The following is a 20,514-nucleotide window of genomic DNA, read 5'->3' as shown; positions in this document are numbered from 1 at the left end:
AAAGTGGGAGTATGCATTTGGGGAAGCCTTGAGCTAGCCAGGTAGAAAGAAGACAAACCATTTAGAGTCCACATACAGAATTTGTTCCTCTGGATCACGTAAATAATATTTAAGACATACTTATTTTTTTCCTTTCTCTTTCCTTCGTCTGTAATCCTGAGTCATATCATTTTAGAGCTGAAAGGGATCTTATGGAATGTATAGAGTCTACTACATTATGTAGAGTCTGTGTTATTCATCACTGTCGAAAAGAACTTTGTACTGTGATGGAAATGTTCTACATTTTTACTGTCCAGTATGGTAGCCATTAGCCACATGTAGCTATTGAGTGCTTGAAATATAGCTAGTGTAACTAAGAAACAGAATTTTTAATCTTATTTAATTTTCACTAATTTAAAGTAAAATAGCCACCTGTGGTTAGTGGTTATCTTGTTGGACAGCTGAGTTAGACTATCTAGTATTGTCATCCGTCTTCATTTTACATTGTTTGAAGAGAAAATAAATGACTGAGTCTCCCACATTGGAAACCTGATCTTGTAAAATTAGCATCAGCACAGTACTCAGTGTTTTACATTCATTTAACTTTAGTGGAGGCAATACAGGCAATGGCTGAGAGCTTGGACTCTAGAGCCAGAATGCTTGAATTTGACTCTCAGTTTACCATTTAGTAAATGTGTGACCACTTAATAACTGTTTGATCTCTCTGTACCCCAGTTTTTTCATCTATATAATGGCAATAATAATAATATCTTCCTCATAGGTTTGTTGTAATGATTAAATGAGTTAATACATGTATAGTTCTTAGAATAGTGCCTGGCACATAGTAAGTGTTATATAAGTGTTACCTACTATTATTTATTTTTAATCTTTACAACATCTGAGGAGGTGTATCATATGCCCCATTTGAGGAAGTGGTGGCCTAGATAGGCCTTGCCCAAGGTTACACAGAATGTGTATGGCAGAGCTAATCATTGATCATCTGACTTGTAAGTCCAGGCTCTTTGCAGTTCTGTCTTTTGCCTCTTAATCCAATATCTTCCATCATCCCACAGAGTACAAGGAGATGGAAGAAGTTGTTTCTTGCTGGGTAGTATTTATGAACTGAACCTTGAAATAACAGTTTCAGTAGCAGAAACATTTCAGACACAGGGAATAGCTCAAAGAAAGACCCAAAGGTAGGAGAGAGCTAAGAATGGTTCTTCTTGTACTTGTATAATGAGAGGCTTCCAACACATTCTTTTTGGTACCCTAAAGTATAGTCACTCCACTCTTTTCTATTTCAGGGAGCCCCTTGACACAGAGGAAAGTATCAATACCCAGTTGTTGTGTATCCTTCACAACAGCTGATGAGCCATCTCCTATCTACACCCCAGTGGTTGAAAACACAGATTCCCCCATCTGGAATTTTCAACAGCAATCAAGGTTTGTATTTTATGATGTTCCATCAGCCTTCCAAAATCTGCTTTTTGTTCCAAGAGACAAATTCAGAGTGAGGAATGTAACAGACACAACAATATTGAGCAGAGTTGGAGAATGCTTTCCTTATCAAACAGTTATTTAATCCTAATGCTTATGAATTCACAGCTAGTGGTGGTTTAAAGGTTTTGTTGTGGTGTGTTTTAACTCTGCTCAGTACAACTCAAAAATTATTCAGTGAAGACCTCTTATATGCTCTGCTCTGTTCTGGGCAGTGGGAATTAAAGGTTATCGATTAAGACAGTCCCTGAAGACCCCTCAGCTAAGTGTGGAAGAATGTATGCAAGCTCTCTAGGTGAAGAAGGCAGAGAGGACTGATCTCAGGAAAGGCTGTGGATTACACATTCTTGGAAAAGATTTCTGGTGCAGTGGAAAGAACCAGGGCTTGGAACTAGAAAGACTTGGCCTCATACCCCATCTCTGTCATTTACTAGCTGTGTGAACAAGTTACATAACATCTCTGAGCCTCAGATTCCTCATCTGTAAAGTGGAGGTAATTTTGACAGGGTTATTAGGAGGTCCAAATTACATGACATTTAGGGAAATTACCTCCTGGTACGTGGTAGGTACATAACAAATGACAGATCTCCTTTGGAAGCTCAAAAAAAGGGGGAGATGGAGTCCTGTCAACCATGTGGCAGTGCAGCTCGGAGGTCAGGGGCTGGTACAGAGGCCCACTGCTGTGGTACCAGGCTCTCCTCCCTTTTCTTCTGTTACCTGTTGCATTATCATTAAAAGTGGGATTCTATTACTAATTATTGTTACTATTATCTTTACACTGAATCACCTTTTGCAAAGTTTAATTCTTGTCCACCAGCACCAGCCATGCCACATGGTATCTGATCTGCTGTTTTCTCACAGTGTTTATGTACCTAATCGAGTCTCAGCAGTTGCTCACATGTTCAGTGTTGTGAAATCTGAGTGGTTGACTTGAGTCAGGAGCTATAACTACAGTGACAACTCAGTACTGTCTATGGTGAGCTACTGGAAATTATAGATATTCTGGCCATAGTGGCCAGTACTGAAATATCAAATCTGCCTCAAAAGATAGGTGACCAGAGGGCTGAGCTTCTAAGTGAGGGTGATTTGTTCATTCAGAACCTAACTTTACTAACTTGTTAAAGCAACATGAACAATCACCTCATTTCATCCCCTTACTATACAGTTGCGGAGACTGTGGCCCAAGGAGGTTACATAGTCTGTTGGTAACAGAGACAAGATTAGAAGAAAAATGAATGATGGTGCTGTTGGCAATTTCTTTATCACAAAATTGTTTCATTTGATCCTCGTAGAAACCTTGTAGGTAGATAATAATATCCCGTTTAACAGGTAGGAAAATCAGGGCTCAAAGAGACTGAGTGCTCAGGGGCACTCAGGTGATACTAGGAGAGCTAGAATTCAGAGGTGGATATTTTGACCCCCGGCTAGAATTCAAATCTCTGACACAGTATTTGTTCCAAGTTAGCACAGTGCCTCTCACTGGTCTTGAAGTTGGCTCTCTTCAGTTCCCCAGTGGAGTCTGGAGAAGGAAATTAAGTCTCTTAGTTTTTCTGGTTCTCCATCTTGCTCACCTGGAGCAAGGGTACCTGCTTTGTAGTTTAAAACTATACAATTCACTTCATATAAAATATATTAGAGGTGCTCAGTGAATTCCACATTGAATTCTTTAACCTGGTAAGAAAGTTGGGTACTTTCTTATTTTGGTGCCTTGCCTCTGCACAGTGTGGCTCTGGAGTCAGGCAAACTGGGGTTCAAATCACAGCTCTGCCACTTACTGACTCTTATGTGACCTTGAAAAACTGACTTCACATCTCTCAGCCCAGCTTCATCATCTGTAAAACAAGGATAATAATGTCCATGTCATAGGTTTTTGTGTAGATTACATGTATAAGAAACACTTGGCACCGTGGCTGGCCCAAGGTATGTACTCAATAAACACTCTTTCCTCTCTTCTCACCATCTCCACGTACCACCACAAGGCATAAGAAGAATCCTTACCTGCTCCAATAAAACGGGGTAGGGGGGTAGGGGGAAGAATACTACATCACGGTTGCTTGTTTTTAGGTCTTGACAAGTTCCTGGTTACTTCACCTCTCTGAGCTTCTATTCCCTCCTTTTAACTGTGAAGATAAAAATATATCCTAGAAGATGATCATAAGCATGAAATGAAAATGCTAGAAAAGTGTTTTTCAACTATAAGGTGTTCTTCAAGTCTGAGTTTCATACTAGAGGAGCTTCCTACACAGTTAATCTATGGTGGTTGTTTTTCTTAATAGGCTGTCTAAAGAGCTTCTTTTGGATCCACGACAAACTCTGGTCTTCAAAGTTTGGCATAAAGGAGGTATGAACTCTGTCTTACTTGGTTGTAAAAATAAGTTCACACCATGTTGACAATTTGCCAATCCTTTTCTTTTTCTAACCAAGTAAAACCATGGCACTGATGGTTCTGGGAACACATATGTATGTTAGAGGTAATCCCACAGATTACTCGCTCTCTGTCATTAAGAGCGGCCTGAGGGAATTCCCTCGTGGTCCAGTGGTTAGGACTCGTAGCTTTCACTGCTGTGGCCCAGGTTCAATTCCTGGTCAGGGAACTAAGATCCCACAAGCCGTGCAATGTGGCCAAAAAAAAAAAAACAAAAACTGAGCGGCCATAGCCCAAGCTCATTTTGCACCCTGTACTGGTTTTCTAGGGGGTTATTTGTCCTTTTTTTGGTGAATTATGTCTCTTGTTCTTAATTAAATATAATACATATGTATGTTATAGAAAATTTGGAAAATACAGACAAGTAAAAATAAGAAAATGCAAATCCCTCATAATTCCAAGGGTGATGGTCTTTCAAATGATTTCTTTCAAGAGCCACTGCCCTAAGGAAAATCAGTGAGACGTGATAACATAGGGAAAAGAACAAGTGTTTCTTATGTTTAAGGGGTGTTTTCTAGTTGCCTATATCAAGAGGACAGAACTCAACCCTGCCAGCTTTTCCCTGCCATACAAAAAGGGAACTTACAGTAGTTAGAAAGCAGGCTGTGGTTGCCAGTCTCTCATCCTCATTATCTGTCTTTTCTGTTGATTGTGGAATCACTGAACCTTCCCATCCTCTAAATCAGTTTCTCTGTGTGCCACCTCGAATCTCAGTGGCAGGACATGCCCAGCCACATTGCCCAGCTCTTCTCTTTCCCCCACAGGTGAGGAGAGGGTGATTGGCTTTGCCTCAGTGGACCTCTCCCCACTTCTCTCTGGCTTCCAGTTTGTCTGTGGCTGGTACAACATCACAGACTTCAGTGGAGAGTGCCAAGGGCAAATAAAAGTTGCCATCTCCCCTTTGGAGAGTTTGATGCACTTCAGAGAAGAAAGGCAAGCAAGACGTGGGATGGAGACCTCAGGATCACTGGTATGTATCCTGATTCACGTCCTTAACCAGTAAGGGTTCTACTAAGCAAAACCTATAAGAAGATAATTTACATGTGTTTGGTACTTTCCAGCATACAGAATACATTTGTGTCTCATAATGACCTCATGACCTTTTTGGGGTGAAAATTTCTGGAATTACATGGTGGTGATGGATGCACAATTCTGAATATACTGAAAACCACTGAATTGAACACTTTCAAAGGGTGAATTTTATAATATGTGAATTAAATCTCAATTTTTAAATAAAGTAAGATTAGTTGCAGTGTGGAATCTGAAACCACATTGGATTAACTTTTTAAAAAAAAACTCTGTTACATTAAAATCATTGGTCTATTAAAAAAAAATTAAAAGAGAATGGGAGGAGGGGAATTGATGATAGTAAGTACAGACAACTCTTTCAGGGAGTTTAACTGTAAAGGAAAGGAGACTTTCCCAGGCTGTCCCAGATAGGAGAGCTCTATCAAGGCAAAGACTGTGTTTTACTCATCTGTCTGTCACGCATGCCTGGCCCAGGGTTTGGTAAAGTGGGCATCAGTAAATATCGAATGAATGAGTGAATAAATGCATGTGTGAGAAAAATGACAAAGAGTTTAAATAGTCCCCATATAGGAGGGTCTTTTCTTTACATCAACCCTGGTAATCGTGAGACAAGGAATATCACAGCCAGATTATCCTCACATGTAAGGAAAATGTAAGATGTCCAGCCAGGAGTTCACAAACTAGTGGAGGAAACAAGAGCATAAATAAAAATAAAACAGCCTTTAAAAAGCAGTCTGAGGGCTTCCTCATGGCGCAGCAGTTGGGAATCCGCCTGCCAATGCAGGGGACACGGGTTTGATCCCTGGTCCAGGAAGATCCCACATGCCATGGAGCAGCTAAGCCTGTGCACCACAACTACTGAGCATGAGCTGTAGAGCCCACGAGCCACAACTACTGAGCCCACGAGCCACAGCTGCTGAGGCCTGCGTGCCTAGAGCCCGCGCTCGGCAACAAGAGAAGCCACAACAATGAGAAGCCTGTGCACTGAAACGAAGAGTAGCCCCCGCTTGCCACAACTAGAGAAAGCCCACGCGCAGCAACAAAAACCCAATGCAGGCAAAAATTAATTAATTAATTAAATGTTTTTTAAAAATTAAAAAAAGCAGTCTGATAATGTAGTCTGTAAAATGGGGATAATAATAGTACCTACCTCATAAGATTGTGATGTTTAAACAAGAAAATGCATGTACCTTGCTTAGTACAGTGTTCAAATACATAGAAAATAATAAATTATATGCATACGATAAATTTTACAAATTTATTTATACTGCTTTTTTCCAAAAGGATTTGTGGCAACAAGTGTGCTATTTTTCTCTTTGCTTCTACAGATCCCAATATATAGTACCTTTTCCTTCCCCGCCTCTGATATGTATGGTGCATTCCCTGGCTGCATTGCAGGACAGACTCCAGAACAACTTGTTCACACCTCATCAAAGGAGGTTGATTTCTCCTCTCCTGGGAGGTGAGTGGTTTCTTTATGATAGAAGGAAATGGGGTCAAGAGTGGAAGTGTGCAAACTAGCTTGTCATTTCTCTCTTTCCTTTATTAGAGGAAGAAATGAGAGACAGGGAAAGACAATTGACCTTCTTTCATAACCCCTGGGAACCCCAAGATCCTATGAAAAGAGTTTTTATAAGATAGAAACTAGGGACTTTCCTGGTGGTCCAGTGGTTAAGAATCTGCCTTCCAATGCAGGGGATACAGGCTCGATCCGTGGTCGGGGAACTAAGATCCCACGTGCTGCAGAGCAACTGAGCCTGCACGCCAAAACTAGAGAGCCTGCGTGCCGCAATGAAAGATCCCGCATGCTGCAAATAAGACCCATCACAGCCAAAAATAAATAAATAAATATTTTTTTAGGAAAAAAAAAAAAGGGAAGTTTTACTGCTATCAAAAGGGTAGCTTCGGGCTTCCATGGTGGCGCAGTGGTTGAGAGTCCGCCTGCCAATGCAGGGTACACGGGTTCGTGCCCCGGTCCAGGAAGATCCCACATGCCGCAGAGCGGCTGGGCCCATGAGCCATGGCCACTGAGCCTGCACGTCCGGAGCCTGTGCTCCGCAACGGGAGAGGCCACAGCGGGGAGAGGCCCGCGTACCGCAAAAAAAAAAAAAAAAAAGGGTAGCTTCAGTGCAAGGGACTCTTTTCTCTTTTCCTCAGAGGCCTTAACCTTCATCCGTAAAATCAGTCATCAGCTGTGTGAGAAACATATCATGACCCTTCCCCTCCCAAACCTACATGCCAGGTTATTTTGTGAAAAGCAGTTGGCCCACCCTTTTCACCTAGCCAACTGTGGATATGCAAATGGATATCAGGACTAGAGCATATTCCATCCTGTCAAAGGGTAGAATCTAAGACTAAGATTGCTTCTTTCCACCCCATTCCCCTCAGGCCCTAGTGTCATTTGGCATTCCCCTGCCTCCATCAGTCTTTTCCTTGTCTCTCTCTCTACCTCAGGGAGAAGGCAAGGGATCTTATACAAGCCACTCCTACAGCAGCAGTTACTGAGTAGACCCTTTATTCCAAGAAAGATACTCTAATACTGCTTAGCCACTCAAAGACCCATTTCAGTGTTATGTAGCTTTCCTACCACATGAAGAGAGCCTCTGCCCTCTGCATGAAGGGATCCCATGTGTATGTGAAATCCTAGATCCCAATATCTATTTTATAGGTGTTACGTTGACCATAGCCAATCAGTGAGACAATCAAAGGAATATCAGAATAATTATGCTGAGAGAATAATTATGCTGAGAGAGACAAGCTAGACAAAGAGTACATTGTATATGATTCCATTTATATAAAATTCTAGAAAATGTGTACTAATCTATAGTGACAGAAAGAAAATCAGTGGTTGCCTAGGGATAAGGCAGGATGAATGGAGCGGGAAAGAGGGAGGAATTACAAAGGACAGGAGGAAACTTTTAGGGGTGATGGATATGTTCATTATCTTAATGTGTGTGGTAATGGTTTCCTTAGAGGTACATATATGTTAAAATACATATTGTACACTTTAAATATGTGAAGTTTATTATATACCAGTTATACTTTAATAAAGCAGTGGTTCTCAAACATTTCCACTTCAGAACCCCCTTATACTCTTAAAAATTATTGATGACCTCAAAGAGGTTTGTTTCTGTAGGTTATAGCTATCAGTTTTTACCATATTAGAAATTTAAATGGGGACACTTTTTAATTTCTTACAATTTTTTTAAATTTTTATTTTTATTGAAGTATAGTTGATTTACAATATCATGTTAGTTTCAGGTGTACAGCACAGTAATTCAGTGATTTTATATATATATATATATATATATATATATATATATATATATATATATATATTCCTTTTCAGATTCTTTTCCCTTATAGGTTATTACAAAATATTGAGTATAGTTCCCTGTGCTATACAGTAGGTCCCTGTTGGTTATCTTTTTTTTTTTAATTTTTTTATTTTTTTGGCCGTGCTGTGCAGCATGCAAGATCTGTCTCCCAACCAGGAATCAAACCTGTGCCCCCTGCATTGGAAGCACAGAGTCCTAACTGCTGGACCACCAGGGAATTCCCAGTGATCTGTTTTATATATAGTAGTGTGTATATGTTAATCCCAACCTTCTAATTTATCCCTCCCTGCAACACACCCCCAAACTGGGAAACTTTTAAAATATAATATACAAAATCAGTTGTGTTTCTGTACATCAGCAATGAATAATCCAAAAAGAAATTGAAAAGATGATTCCATTTACAATAGCATCAAAAAGAATAAAATACTTAAGAATAAATTTAACCAAAAAAGTACAGAACGTTTTCTCTGAAAACTATAAACCATTGTTGAAATAAATTAAAGAAGTTATAAATAAATGGAAAGATATCCCATGTTCATGGATTGGAAGACTTAATATTGTTAAGATCAGTTCCCCAAATTGATCTGTAGATTCAACATACTCCCTATATCACAGTCCCTGCTGGATTCCTTATGGAAATGGGCAAGCTAGTCCTAAAATTCATATGGAAATTTAAGGGACACAGAATAGGCAAAACAATCTTGAAAAGGAAGAAAAACATTCCCAATTTCAAAACTTACTACAAAGCTACAGTAAACAATACAGCACTGGTATAAGGATAGAAATAAAGATCAATAGAATAGAATTGAGAATCCAGAAATAAACCCATGTGCCAAGGATGCCAAGATGTCAAATGTGCCAAGATGGTTTAGTAATAAGAATAGTCTTTTTTCAAGAAATGTGTTGGAACAACTGGATATCCACAAGCAGAAGACTGAAGTGGGACCCCCTTCCTCAGACCATATACAAAACTAACTCCAAATGGGTCCTATATCTAAATATAAGAGCTAAAACTATAAAAACTCTTAGAAGAAAACATAGTAAATTTTTATAACCTTCGATTAGGCAATGATTCCTTAGATATGACACCAGAAGTAGAAGCAACAAAGGAAAATATAAATTGGATTCATCAAAATTTAAAACTTTCCTTCTACAAACGATACCAAGAAAGTGAAAAGACAACCCACAGAATGTGAGAAAATATTTGCAAATCACAGATCTGATAAGAGACTTGTATCCAGAATATATAAAGAGTTCTTACAACTTAATAATATAAAGCAAATAACTCAATTAAAAATAAGCAAATGGGGCTTCCCTGGTGGCAGAGTGGTTGAGAGTCCGCCTGCCAGTGCAGGGGACGCGGGTTCGTGCCCCGGTCCGGGAAGATCCCACATGCTGCGGAGCAGCTGGACCCGTGAGCCATGGCCACTGAGCCTGCGCGTCCAGAGCCTGTGCTCCGCAACGGGAGAGGCCACAACAGTGAGAGGCCCGCGTACCGCAAAAAAATAAAAAAAATAAGCAAATGATCTGAATAGATATATCTCTAAAGAAGATATACAAATGGCCAATAAGCACATGAAAGGTGTTTGATGTCATTAGCCATCAGGGAAATATAAATGAAAACTATAATGACATACCATTTCACATCCAGTAGGATGGCTGTAATCAAAAAGACAAATTATCACAAGTGTTGGGGAGGATATGGAGAAATTGGAATCCTCATACATGGCTTGTGGGAATGTAGAATGGTGCAGCTGTTTTGAAAAACAGTCTGGCAGTTCCTTAAAAGGTTAAACATAGAGTAACCATATGATCCAGTACTTTCACTCCTATATATATACCCAAGAGAAATGAAAACATATGTCCACACAAAAACTTGTACATGATTGTTTGTAGCAGCATTATTCCTAATAACCAAAGATTAGAAACAACCCAAATGTCTATCAACTGATAAGTAGATAAACAAAATGTGATATATCTATACAATGGAAAATTATTCAGCCATGAAAAGGAATGAAGTACTGATATATGCTACCACATAGATTAAGCTTGAAAACATTATGCTAAATGGAAGAAGCTAGTCACAAAACATCACATATGTATGATCCCATTAATATAAAATATCTGGAATAGGCAAATCTGTAGAGACAGGAAGTAGATTAGCAGTTGCGTAGGGCTGGGAGGTTTGGGTGGAGGGTCAGGGGAGAGGAGGAAGTATGGAGTAATGGCTGTTTGGGGTAGGATTTCTTTTTAGAGTGATGAAAATATTCTAAAATTGATTGTGCTGATGGTTGCACAGCTCTGAATATATTAAAATCCATTGAATTGTACACTTTAAATGGGTGAATTCTTTGGTATGTGAATTATATCTCAATGAAGCTGTTATTTAAAAAGAAGAAGGGACTTTCCTGATGGTCCAGTGATTAAGAATCAGCCTTCCAATGCAGGAGACGCAGGTTTGATCCCTGGTTGGAGAACTAAGATCCCACATGCCGCGGGACAATTGAGCCCGCACACCACGACTAGAGAGCCCATGTGCCACAACTACAGAGCCCATGCACTCTGGAGCCCACACGCGCCACAGCTAAAGAGAAGCCTGTGCACCGCAATGAAGAGCCCGTGTGCCACAACGAAAGATCCCACGTGCCACAACTAAGACCCAACTAAGCCAAAAATAAATTAATTAATTTTTAAATGAATAAATATTAATTAATTAAAAACAAAAAGAAGATGATTATTGCTGGGATCAAGTTCTTGAATACCATGCTAAGGAACTTGAAATTTGTTCTAAAGATAAAGAGAAGCCAAAGCTAGAAAGGAATGATAGTAATTGAATAGGTTAGTATATGTTGAATGCTTAGAACAGTGCTTGGCACATAATAAGGACTCCATAAATGTTATTGTTATTTCAGTTCTGTGTTTTTAAAAAATCACTGAGGCTATAATGTAGAGAATTTATAAAAGGGGAATGAATAAGACTGAAGACAGAATTTTCAGGAGATGATTATAATCCAAGCAATTGAGTCGATGAAGCCAGAACTGTGGTAGTGGGGATGGATTTGCGGTACCATGTCAGGAGGGTGATTTGTTTGTTGTCACGAATTTATTGTTTGTTTTCTCATTGGTTGGGAATTTATTTTGCCCCCATTTATTCCTGATAGAAGCAGTACCACAAGAAGCAAGGCATCACGCCATGAAGAGCATGTGCAGAACATCCGCCGATTCCATGAATCCCTGCAGCAGGGAGAGGCAATCTTGCCAAGTGATGACAAACTGACCACATCACCCTTTTCCTCCCATACTCCCATTCTGACTTCCCTCAGGTGAGGCTCTCTGCTGAGTAAAGACACAGGGAACCATAGTGGAGCGCAGGGTGAAGGGGCAAAGGCAACCTGCAGTACTGCTTTCTATCAGCTACCACCGCTCCGGGATGTTTAGCAAGGGCTTTCGTGTATGTTAGCTTCGAAGTGGACCTGGAGCCTCACAGGATTCCTCACAGATGAATCTGTCTCAGCTTGGGGCCTTCCAGTCCTTCAGGGGGCTATATTTCTGGTCCATCTATAAATATAGAAACTTTAGATTGGTCATCAAACTTAATAATAACCACCCTCACATCTACTGTACAATTTATGAAGCCTGATCCTGCCTGCTGTCTCACTGTCTTTATCCTCACAGCCACTGGATTCTTCCAGACCAGCATCTGTCCTGTTAATGCTTCCCTATCTCTTTCTTAGTTTAGTCAGCATCTAAGCCAGAAAAGCACTGTGAGAATTGAAAGGACCATTAGAGATCATTTGGATCAGCCCCTGGATTACCTAGTAAGAAGTGTGGTGCAATGGAAAGGACTTGGCTCCAGAGTCAGATAGACTTGATTTCCAATCCTGGCTCTGCCATTCCCAGCAGAGGAGACAGCCATGTTGCCATTATAATTATAACCATGTATGATAAGAGTTCCAGGTTTCCTGGCCAAGGATACATGGAGGAATGAGTAAGATAAGGTACATGGAAAGATATAAAGAAGTCACATTTGAACTGGTCTTTAAAGGAACAAGTCAACAAATATGAAGGGCATTCTGTGCAGAAAAAAAATGTGCTAAGGCCAGGAGCATGAAACAATAAGCCCAGTTTGGGGAGATACCAGCAGTGCAGTTAGGGTGAGGCTGAGCATAAGATGTAGGGAGCAGGGCAAGCTGTGTGGGAGTCAGTTCTTGAAGGGCCTTGAATGTCAGGCCAAGAGTTTGCACTTTTACAACAGTGATTCTCAAATGGAAAGTGATGGGGTCGGGAGGAAGAGAATGTGTAAAGTTTGAGGAAACAAATATAAAAAAGGATTTTATTTTTTGAAAAAACTAATCTATTATTTGATTTCATAAAACAAGCTCAGAATGAAAGATTGGCAAATCTTTTTTGGTGGGACATGGGTTAGAAAGGACTGAGCAGTCATGCTATAGACTGGGAAATTGCTCAAACTTATAAGAAAGTAATATGTTCAGATTCTCATTCTAGGAAGATGCTGGAGATTGGAGGCTAAGTAAAACCATCAACAGTGTGGCTGCATTTTATTGGTCCATTCAATTGACATACTTTAGCACCCACTGAGGAAGGAGAGAAAGAAACTCTCCTTCACCCTAGAGCAGTTTCTCTCAGCCTCAGCACTGTTGACATTTGGGCCAGATATTTTGCCTGTGGGGGCCTGTCCTGTGCATCGTAGGATATTTAGCAGCATCCCTGGTCTCTATCCACTAAATATTAGTAGCACCCCTCTCCCAGCTGTGACAACCAAAAATGTCTCCATACATTGCCGAATATCCCCTTGGAGCTAAAACCATCAGGCTAAAAACCACTGCCCTGGAGGAGTGGTTCTCAAAATTTAGTGTGTGTCAGAATCACATGAAGAGCTTATTAAAACAGTTATTGCTGGGACCTACCCATACAGTTCTTGATTCAGTAGGTCTAGGATAGGGCCTGAGAATTTGCATTTCTGACAACTTCTCAGGTGATGCTGATGCTGCCAGTCCTAGAGCCAGGTTTTGAGAACCACTGCCGTAGACAAATTCTCTACGAAACAGAGATGAAACAAGATAATGTCAATTTTGCATTACTTCCTTGGGTTCATGGAGCCCTAAAGCAGTGTTTCATTTGAGTCACAGCAATCCTGTGAGGCCTGCAGGGCAAGTATTACCAAACTTTTCCCACAAATGAGGAATTTGCAGCTAGGTGTTAATAGGTTCTATACCCAGAACCTCTGACGAGGCCAGTTGGGTTTGCATATTTTCTAAAGTTTCACCAAGTTGACATTTGTCTTCATGTTCCTGCTACAAGTATTTATCTATGTGGCATAAACCCAGATATAGACACCTAAGTAAATCCACTATGATTTGATAGAGTTGTGGCTTCTAGTGATAGAATAAGGATCAGCTTTGTCCTCTCATTTAATTTACGTTTGACTCTAAGATATGCAGACTGTTCTTAACAAAAGGATAGAAAGACTTTCTGTTTACTTCACAGTTATTTAGTGTCTGCGTTGTGCAAGTTGTGCCAGGCACACTGAGTATACTAGAGAAATAGAGAAGTTTGAGATGTTATCTTCTATTACCAGACGCGCATGGCCTAGTTAGGGAAACTAAACTAACACATAATGAGAAAACTAAGGGAAAATCTAAGGCAGAAGGTTAGATGCCAAGAGTGAAGAAGTTTAAGGGAGAGGTGGCCTAATGACTTGGGGCAATGGACTTTGAAAAGGAGAAATACGAGCTGCACCCCTGAATAGGACAGGGACAGAGCAGGGAGCAGCTTGAACTCGAGTTCTAGCCTGCAGGAGTGTGAGGCAGAAATGAACCCAGTTGGGACAGAGCCCATGTACTATAATGGAAAAAGCATAAGTCTTGGAGTTCCAATTTCTGAGTAGCTGCATGCTACTTCTTACCCTAGACAAATCACTTAAATTCTCTGACCCTCACATTCCTTATTTGTAAAACAGTAATTACTGATCTCATCTGGTTGGATGAGAATTAAACAAGGTAATGTGTTTGAAAGCATAAAACGTAAAATCCTATGCAAGTGAAGGTGGTAATAGTTGGTGTGATTTCTCCTCGGAGTAGTAAGAATGAATGGGCCCCAATTAAAGGTTTTTGAATAGAAGATTTTTGTAAAGCCCATTTATTCATGTCTATTTATCCATTCAGCATTCATTTATTTTGTGCCAAGCACTGTGCTGGGTGCAGTAGATGTAAAGGAACCAGCACAGAGTTCACATCACATCAAGGGAAATTGATGTGAAACAAACAAATGATATGGTTGAAGAGTACAGAAAGACTAGAGCACAGAGGAGAGGCCCTTAAACCAACTTAGAGAGTCAGGGAAGGCTTGCTGGAAGAGGTCACTTGCTTGAAGGTCACTTGCTTGAACCATTCCATCAGGAATGGTTAAAAGGTAGCAGAGGTCAGTGCTAGTCCAGAGTAAGGGGAAGTGAGGACTGGAATGATGATAAGAATGGTTCCCTATAAGGAGGTAGAATACTTGCTGGACATCAGAAGAGGAATCCCATTAGCCAGATAGAGGGGGAAAATGTTGTCCCCGGCAGTGGAATTGTAGTCAGAGAGGTGAAGGATGAATTGGTGGATTGGAGAGAGAGGGGCCCTGCTGTTAATAGACCAAGTGAGAGATGCTAAGGTCCTAGCTCAAGCAATGGAAGGTCAGAGGAACATAAAAGATGCTCATAATCCCAGTGAATGACCCTTTTTTCTTCTCCCCTTCTTCTTTTGCAGGAGGAATCTGAGTGAGCTAGATCAGATCCAGCAGTACTTCAGCCAGAAGCTCACCAAGCCTTTACTTCCCCTCAGTCCTCAGACCCATACTGCCACCTCGCAGTGCCAAGAGAGTCAGGGGGACCATCTTCGGCCAGGAGCCAGCAGCCTAGACCCCGAAAGCCATTGCATCCTGGAGAAATCCAATAACCTGGTGTTGCAAGTCAGCTCGTTAATCACGGGTATGGCTCAGGGCCGCTCTTGATGAGGAGTTATGGTCATGGGTACTTATTCAAAAAGCATTTGAATGTGTGCCTTCAGACAAGTCTTTATGGCAAATAGAGACCAACAGCTTTCACCATCTTTCTTACTTACTTATTTACTGTCTTCCTTTTGAAAGGAGAGACGTAGTAGCGTGGCACTGGGACATGTGCAATGGAAAGAACATGGGTCTGAGAGGCAGGGGACCCAAGTCGAGTCCTTGGTGGGTTTGTGGCACGGACTTAACTGTTTGACTCTGAGCATACCCTTTCCCTTCTTGAGCTTCAGTTTCCCCAACCAGAAAAAGGGGAATGGATTAGATGAGTTCTTCAGTGGCAGTTCGTGAACTCGTGCCACTCTATTTTCAGAAAAACTCAGCTACAAACATATTTCAGATTTTAATTCTCAGAGGCCAGAAGACTACACTTTTAGCAAGCACCCCAGATGATTCTAGGTGTTGGTGGTCCATAGTCTACCCTTTGAAAAGCCCCCTTAAGTGGTGGTTCTCACTTTGACTGTATTGATATCATTCAGGGAGATTTTTTTTTTTCTTGGCCACACCGCGATCTTAGCTCCCCGACCAGGGATTGAACCCGGACCCTCAGCAGTGAAAGCACAGGGAATTCCCGGGATCATTTTTCTCAAGCAGAATGTGTAGATTCTACACAGGAATGAATAAGTTCAGTTTTTTCTCTTTAAAGGGAAAGCAAGCCACCATGGTTGATATTAGACACAAACCTTCCTGCCCTCTTCTCCCAGATACCTAACCTTTTGGTAGCCAGGACCACAGAAGTGTACTCTGTGTTTGGCTTCCACTTACTGTTTATTGAGCCAACTGTGCCAGGCATTACTGTGTCACTAGTTCTGGCAGGATACAGTGGTGGACAAGACAGGCATTGTCTGTGCTTTCCTCAAGCATGCATTCTATAGTCAACCAAAGAAGCTGCCCCCCAGAAAGAAAGCATAAGAGCAAAACAGAGGGAGGCTTGTCTGGGGTGGAGGTGAGAGTGGATAAGGAGAATCCCTTTAAAGGTCATATTAAAAGAGGAGAGTGGGGAGAATCAAAGGCTTGAAGCCGAAGGGCCTTGAAGGCAAGCTTAGTAGTTTAATCTTTATCCTGGAAGAAAAAGGGGAGTTCTAAGCAAGGGGATGACGGAAGGAGAACTGATTTTCACAAGGAGAGGATGAATTTTGAAAGGAGTTACTGAATGCCTATATATGTGCTACACAATGTATGCCTATTTATCTCATATATTTTTCACCATAACGCTGTGAAAAAGGTGGTGTTTTATCACATTTTAAAGATAAACAGACTCAGGGTAGTTTGCTCGTAACCACAAAATTGACAAGTGACAGTAGAGATTTGAACCCAAGCCTGACTGGCTCCAAAGCCTGTGCTCTTTCCAGCACACCATGCCGCCTCCATTTTCTTCACAAATCTCCACAGCCTTATCATTTGGTTGATGGGTATTTCTTTGCTTTTATTTTCCAAATAAAATAGTTCTAATAGCTGTTATCAAATAGGTAAATAAGTGGATTCTCATTTTGGTTTTTAATATAGGTAATTACTGCAGTAAATGGAAGCATGAACATTCCTACCAGGACTCCCAGCTCCCAAGAATTCCTGAGCATGAGCAGATAGTCTCTGAAAGTGTTTCCACAGACGTAACCACAGCTATAAATGGATTAGATTTTGGTCCTCTGATATTAGAATAAAATGCTAGAAATTGTACCGCCTTGAATATAGTTTCACTGACTCTTGGGGGCAAATTAACTATTATCTTCAAGGTTTGTTCAAAGGTCTGATTGCAAGACTACATCTGAAACTAGAAGCTAATGTGGGAAAGTTGAGTGGTCTGGGGCCCTACCTTGTAGTAAGAGTGATATCTGTTACTGTTTAGATCTGCAGACTATCACCCGGAACTCCCAAGGATCTTTGCGTTCTCACCAAGCGAGGAGTAGAAGCAGAGAAGTCACCACCCTCCCAGATGCTCAGGACATAGCCACGCAAGAACGAAGCACAACTCCAGACCTGCCATTGGCAAGAGCTCCAGATGAGGGCAGAAACTCCCCACCTCCCTCTACTCTTGAAGAGACTTCAGGTGGAAGAGGAGTGCTTCACGAGGCCCTGGGGCACAGGGTACCCACCACAAGAATGCAGAGCAGTGAGGACACCAGGGCAGGCCTGGCCTACAGTGATGAGGACTATGAAGAAGACATCATTGAGCCCAGGGCCCTCAATGAGGTCACCACCGTGACAGACAAAACTAGCCCTTGGTCCAGTTTCATGTCAGATGCAAGTGAGATCATCAGCCCTCAGCCTGATGAGGGGCAGAGGGAAGGCCCCTCTTGTCCTTCAGAGCCTTTCCCCAGAGAGGAGCTCAAGGTCAGAAGTAGCTTTCTGTCCAGCCCGGAAAGGACTGTTAACCCCCACTTGCATAGGCAGGGCTCTCCTAGCCAAAGTATTGTTCCTTGTGAGGACATGGCCTGTAAGGCCAGGATTGGAGAGCCTGCCTCAGCAGGCCCTCAGCTCAGCTCCCATGTGACACTCTCAGGAGCCCAACAGAGCAAAACCTGTGTTGGGTGGCACTCACCAAAGGCAGGCCAGGACCAGGAGCCCAAGCCAGAGGCCCAGGCTGAGAAGGAAGTGGCCTCTGATGAGCTAAGTGACTCTGCTGATAGCTCTGAGAAGCTCCCTCTACACCCAGCCTCCCAGAGCAGAAGGGAAAACCATAAGCAGCCACCCATCAACTGCCCTGACATCAGGCAGAAGCAGCAGACATCTGGGTCAGAGGTGTCCACGAAGCAGAGCATCCTTCTGTATCCTTTGGTGTTTCCCCCAGGTAGCCCCTTAAGCCATCTCTAGGCATTTTGGGTGCCGGTGCTTAGGCCAGCCGCATGAGCGTGAGCATTGTCCCCCCTCATAGAATGCACTCAGGGGCATGGGGAGCCCCTTCCTGCTGAAGACTCACCTGTACTGATCAGGTGCTACGATTCCCATTATCATCAGGCCTCTGAAGTATAATGCTTCGTACTGGGTTTAGATGTTGGTAGTACATTCATTAGCCTATCCTAGCCTGATTTATCTGATTAATCTCTGGGTATTTTACACCTGAAGGCAAAGTTCTGCATCTAAGGAATGAGACCATTAATCTCAGTTGAAATTTCAGGGGAGGATATAGAGAAAGAAGAGTCCTACCACGGATTGAGCATTTACCGTGTGCCAGGCACTTTACATACATTTTGCATTCGGCCACACAAGTCTTTAAAGTTGGTATCATTTCTATTTTGCGTGTAATGAAATGGAGACTCAGAGTTTTAGTGACTTGCCTAATTAACTTTTTTTAAGGGCAAGTGATGGGTCCAAGGGGAGGGGAAAGTGAGCACTGTTGAAATGGTCTTACCCAAGCCCCCCCAGGATGGCAGTGTTGATGGGGAGAGGGGCATCTGACATTCCCCCTCTTCCTCCTTTGAAATGCAGATGGGCATGTTATGGGGAAAGGAAACCACTTGGGACCATCAGTAGCCCTCACATCTGTAGCCTAACCAGCTGATCACATCAGCTCACCTGATATCCCAACAATAAGCAGGGGTTATTGCAGGGCTGGTGGGTGAAGCAGGCTGCCTTTGTAGTGCTTTGCAGTCCTTTCTCCACTAGAAATCAGGGGGCCTGACTTCGACCATTCGGACCCAGCTCTTACTACTTGTGTAACATCAAGCGTATAGTTTAACCTTTCTGAGCCTCGATTTCTTCACCTATAAGATGGAGGTAATAATCCCTTACCCACCAGACTGCACATTCCCAAGGAGGTCAAGGACCTTGTCTTTCTCCATGTCCCCAGACATGACACACAGAAAGGATCAGTAAATGTAGATTGAAATGAGCTATCAGTTTCACAGGATTCTTGAGAAAATCAAATGAGTGGGAACATTTGTACGTACCACACAGATGTGATTCTTGATGCAAGGCAGAGAGAAACCTGAGGGTAGGGGGTATGGGCTCAGGAGAGGCTTCAAGCGTGAAATGGCTAGAGGCTGAGCACTGAAAGCAGAGTGCCTCGGTGTTCTTTCCTGGCCTCATTCTTCCTGGCTTCTGATGTTTCTGCCTCTGCAGTCGATTTAGTTGTGCTCAGAATTTATGGTCAGTGGAGGAGCAGTCACATGTGCCAGGTCCTAAGGGCACTGCTTTAATTCGGGCCTTCCCGACTACTCATTCTTTCAAAAAGTGAGTATTGCCAGGCCTGGTGCTGTGTAATGACGACAGAGATTTGAATCAGACCTTACCTCGAGAAGTTCCCGTTATGAGGTAGGAGACAGGTAATGACAGTAACAGTAAATAGGCAGTGATAAATAGCCTTTATTGTTCTAAGGCATGGACAAAATGCTAGGGAACAAGAGGTGGAAGCTGCCATAACTCTGGAGGTATCCCAGAAAGAGAGACAGTAGAGCTGGACCTCAAAGATGAATAGCCATTCTGTAGGCAGGGACAAGAACGTTCTAGTCACAGCGAACTGTGTGCGCAGAGGCGTAGCCACTTGAAGGAGCCTAGCCTGTGGGCAGAAGTCACTGTGGTTAGAGCCCCCAGATAAGAGGGATGGTGAGGGGTGAAGCTGGGCTGGATCTGAGGGGGCCTTTTATATCTGGCTAAGGTACTTGGACTCTGTCTTGTTAGCAGATTAAACTTCAGTTTCCTTATCTTTAAATAAATAAGTAATAACCGTAGTTTTCTTGTGGGGTTGTTGTGAAAATTGAATTAACAATGTAAACTACCTAGCATAGTGCCTGGTGCGTAAATAGTGTTCAGTAAATGTTAAGCAAGCGTATGATTGGTCAGATTTACATATTAGAAAATTCTCCCAGTGCCTTGTAGAGGGTGGATTAGGTCAGTGGAGACCAGAAGCAAGGAGACCAGGTAGGAAACTTGCAGTAATAATGAAAGATGAAGAAAGTCTGACCTAAAGCATAGACTGTTTTATGATGAGGAAAAGGAGGAGGGATCTGAGAGGATTAGATAGGGGCAGGGTGAGAAAGAGGAAAATAGAAGTATGACTGAGAGATTTCTGTCACAAGTTAGGTCATTTCTGTCACAAGTTAGGTCATTTACTAGATTTCAATCACAAGTTAGGTCATTTACTAGGAAATAGTAAATGAAGGCAGACAGTTTGGAGGGAAGAGGCAGATTTCTATTTTGCACATGTGCCTGTGAGACGTCCAGGAGGAAATGCAGACCCGGAGTTCA

The 20,514-nt window shown here is 42.1% G+C and overlaps 1 protein-coding gene across 3 annotated transcripts in view; it reads left to right on the top strand.

The window, feature by feature from the left end:
• Positions 1-20,514, top strand: part of C2CD3 (C2 domain containing 3 centriole elongation regulator) — a 130,411-nt gene that overhangs the window by 90,258 nt on the left and 19,639 nt on the right. For 2 of the 3 annotated variants that reach the window (XM_079928274.1, XM_079928273.1), the window contains 7 exons: positions 1,284-1,422; positions 3,753-3,817; positions 4,666-4,871; positions 6,259-6,392; positions 11,430-11,591; positions 15,036-15,256; positions 17,177-18,095. In XM_079928274.1, coding sequence (XP_079784400.1) covers positions 1,284-1,422; positions 3,753-3,817; positions 4,666-4,871; positions 6,259-6,392; positions 11,430-11,591; positions 15,036-15,256; positions 17,177-18,095 — 1,846 coding nt within the window. The other variant, XM_079928275.1, reaches the window with a different exon arrangement.

The sequence above is a fragment of the Stenella coeruleoalba genome, assembly GCF_951394435.1.
Source record: "Stenella coeruleoalba genome assembly, chromosome: 8".
In the NCBI taxonomy this organism is placed as follows: Eukaryota; Metazoa; Chordata; class Mammalia; order Artiodactyla; family Delphinidae; genus Stenella; species Stenella coeruleoalba.
This window is presented reverse-complemented; position numbering and strand designations above follow the sequence as displayed.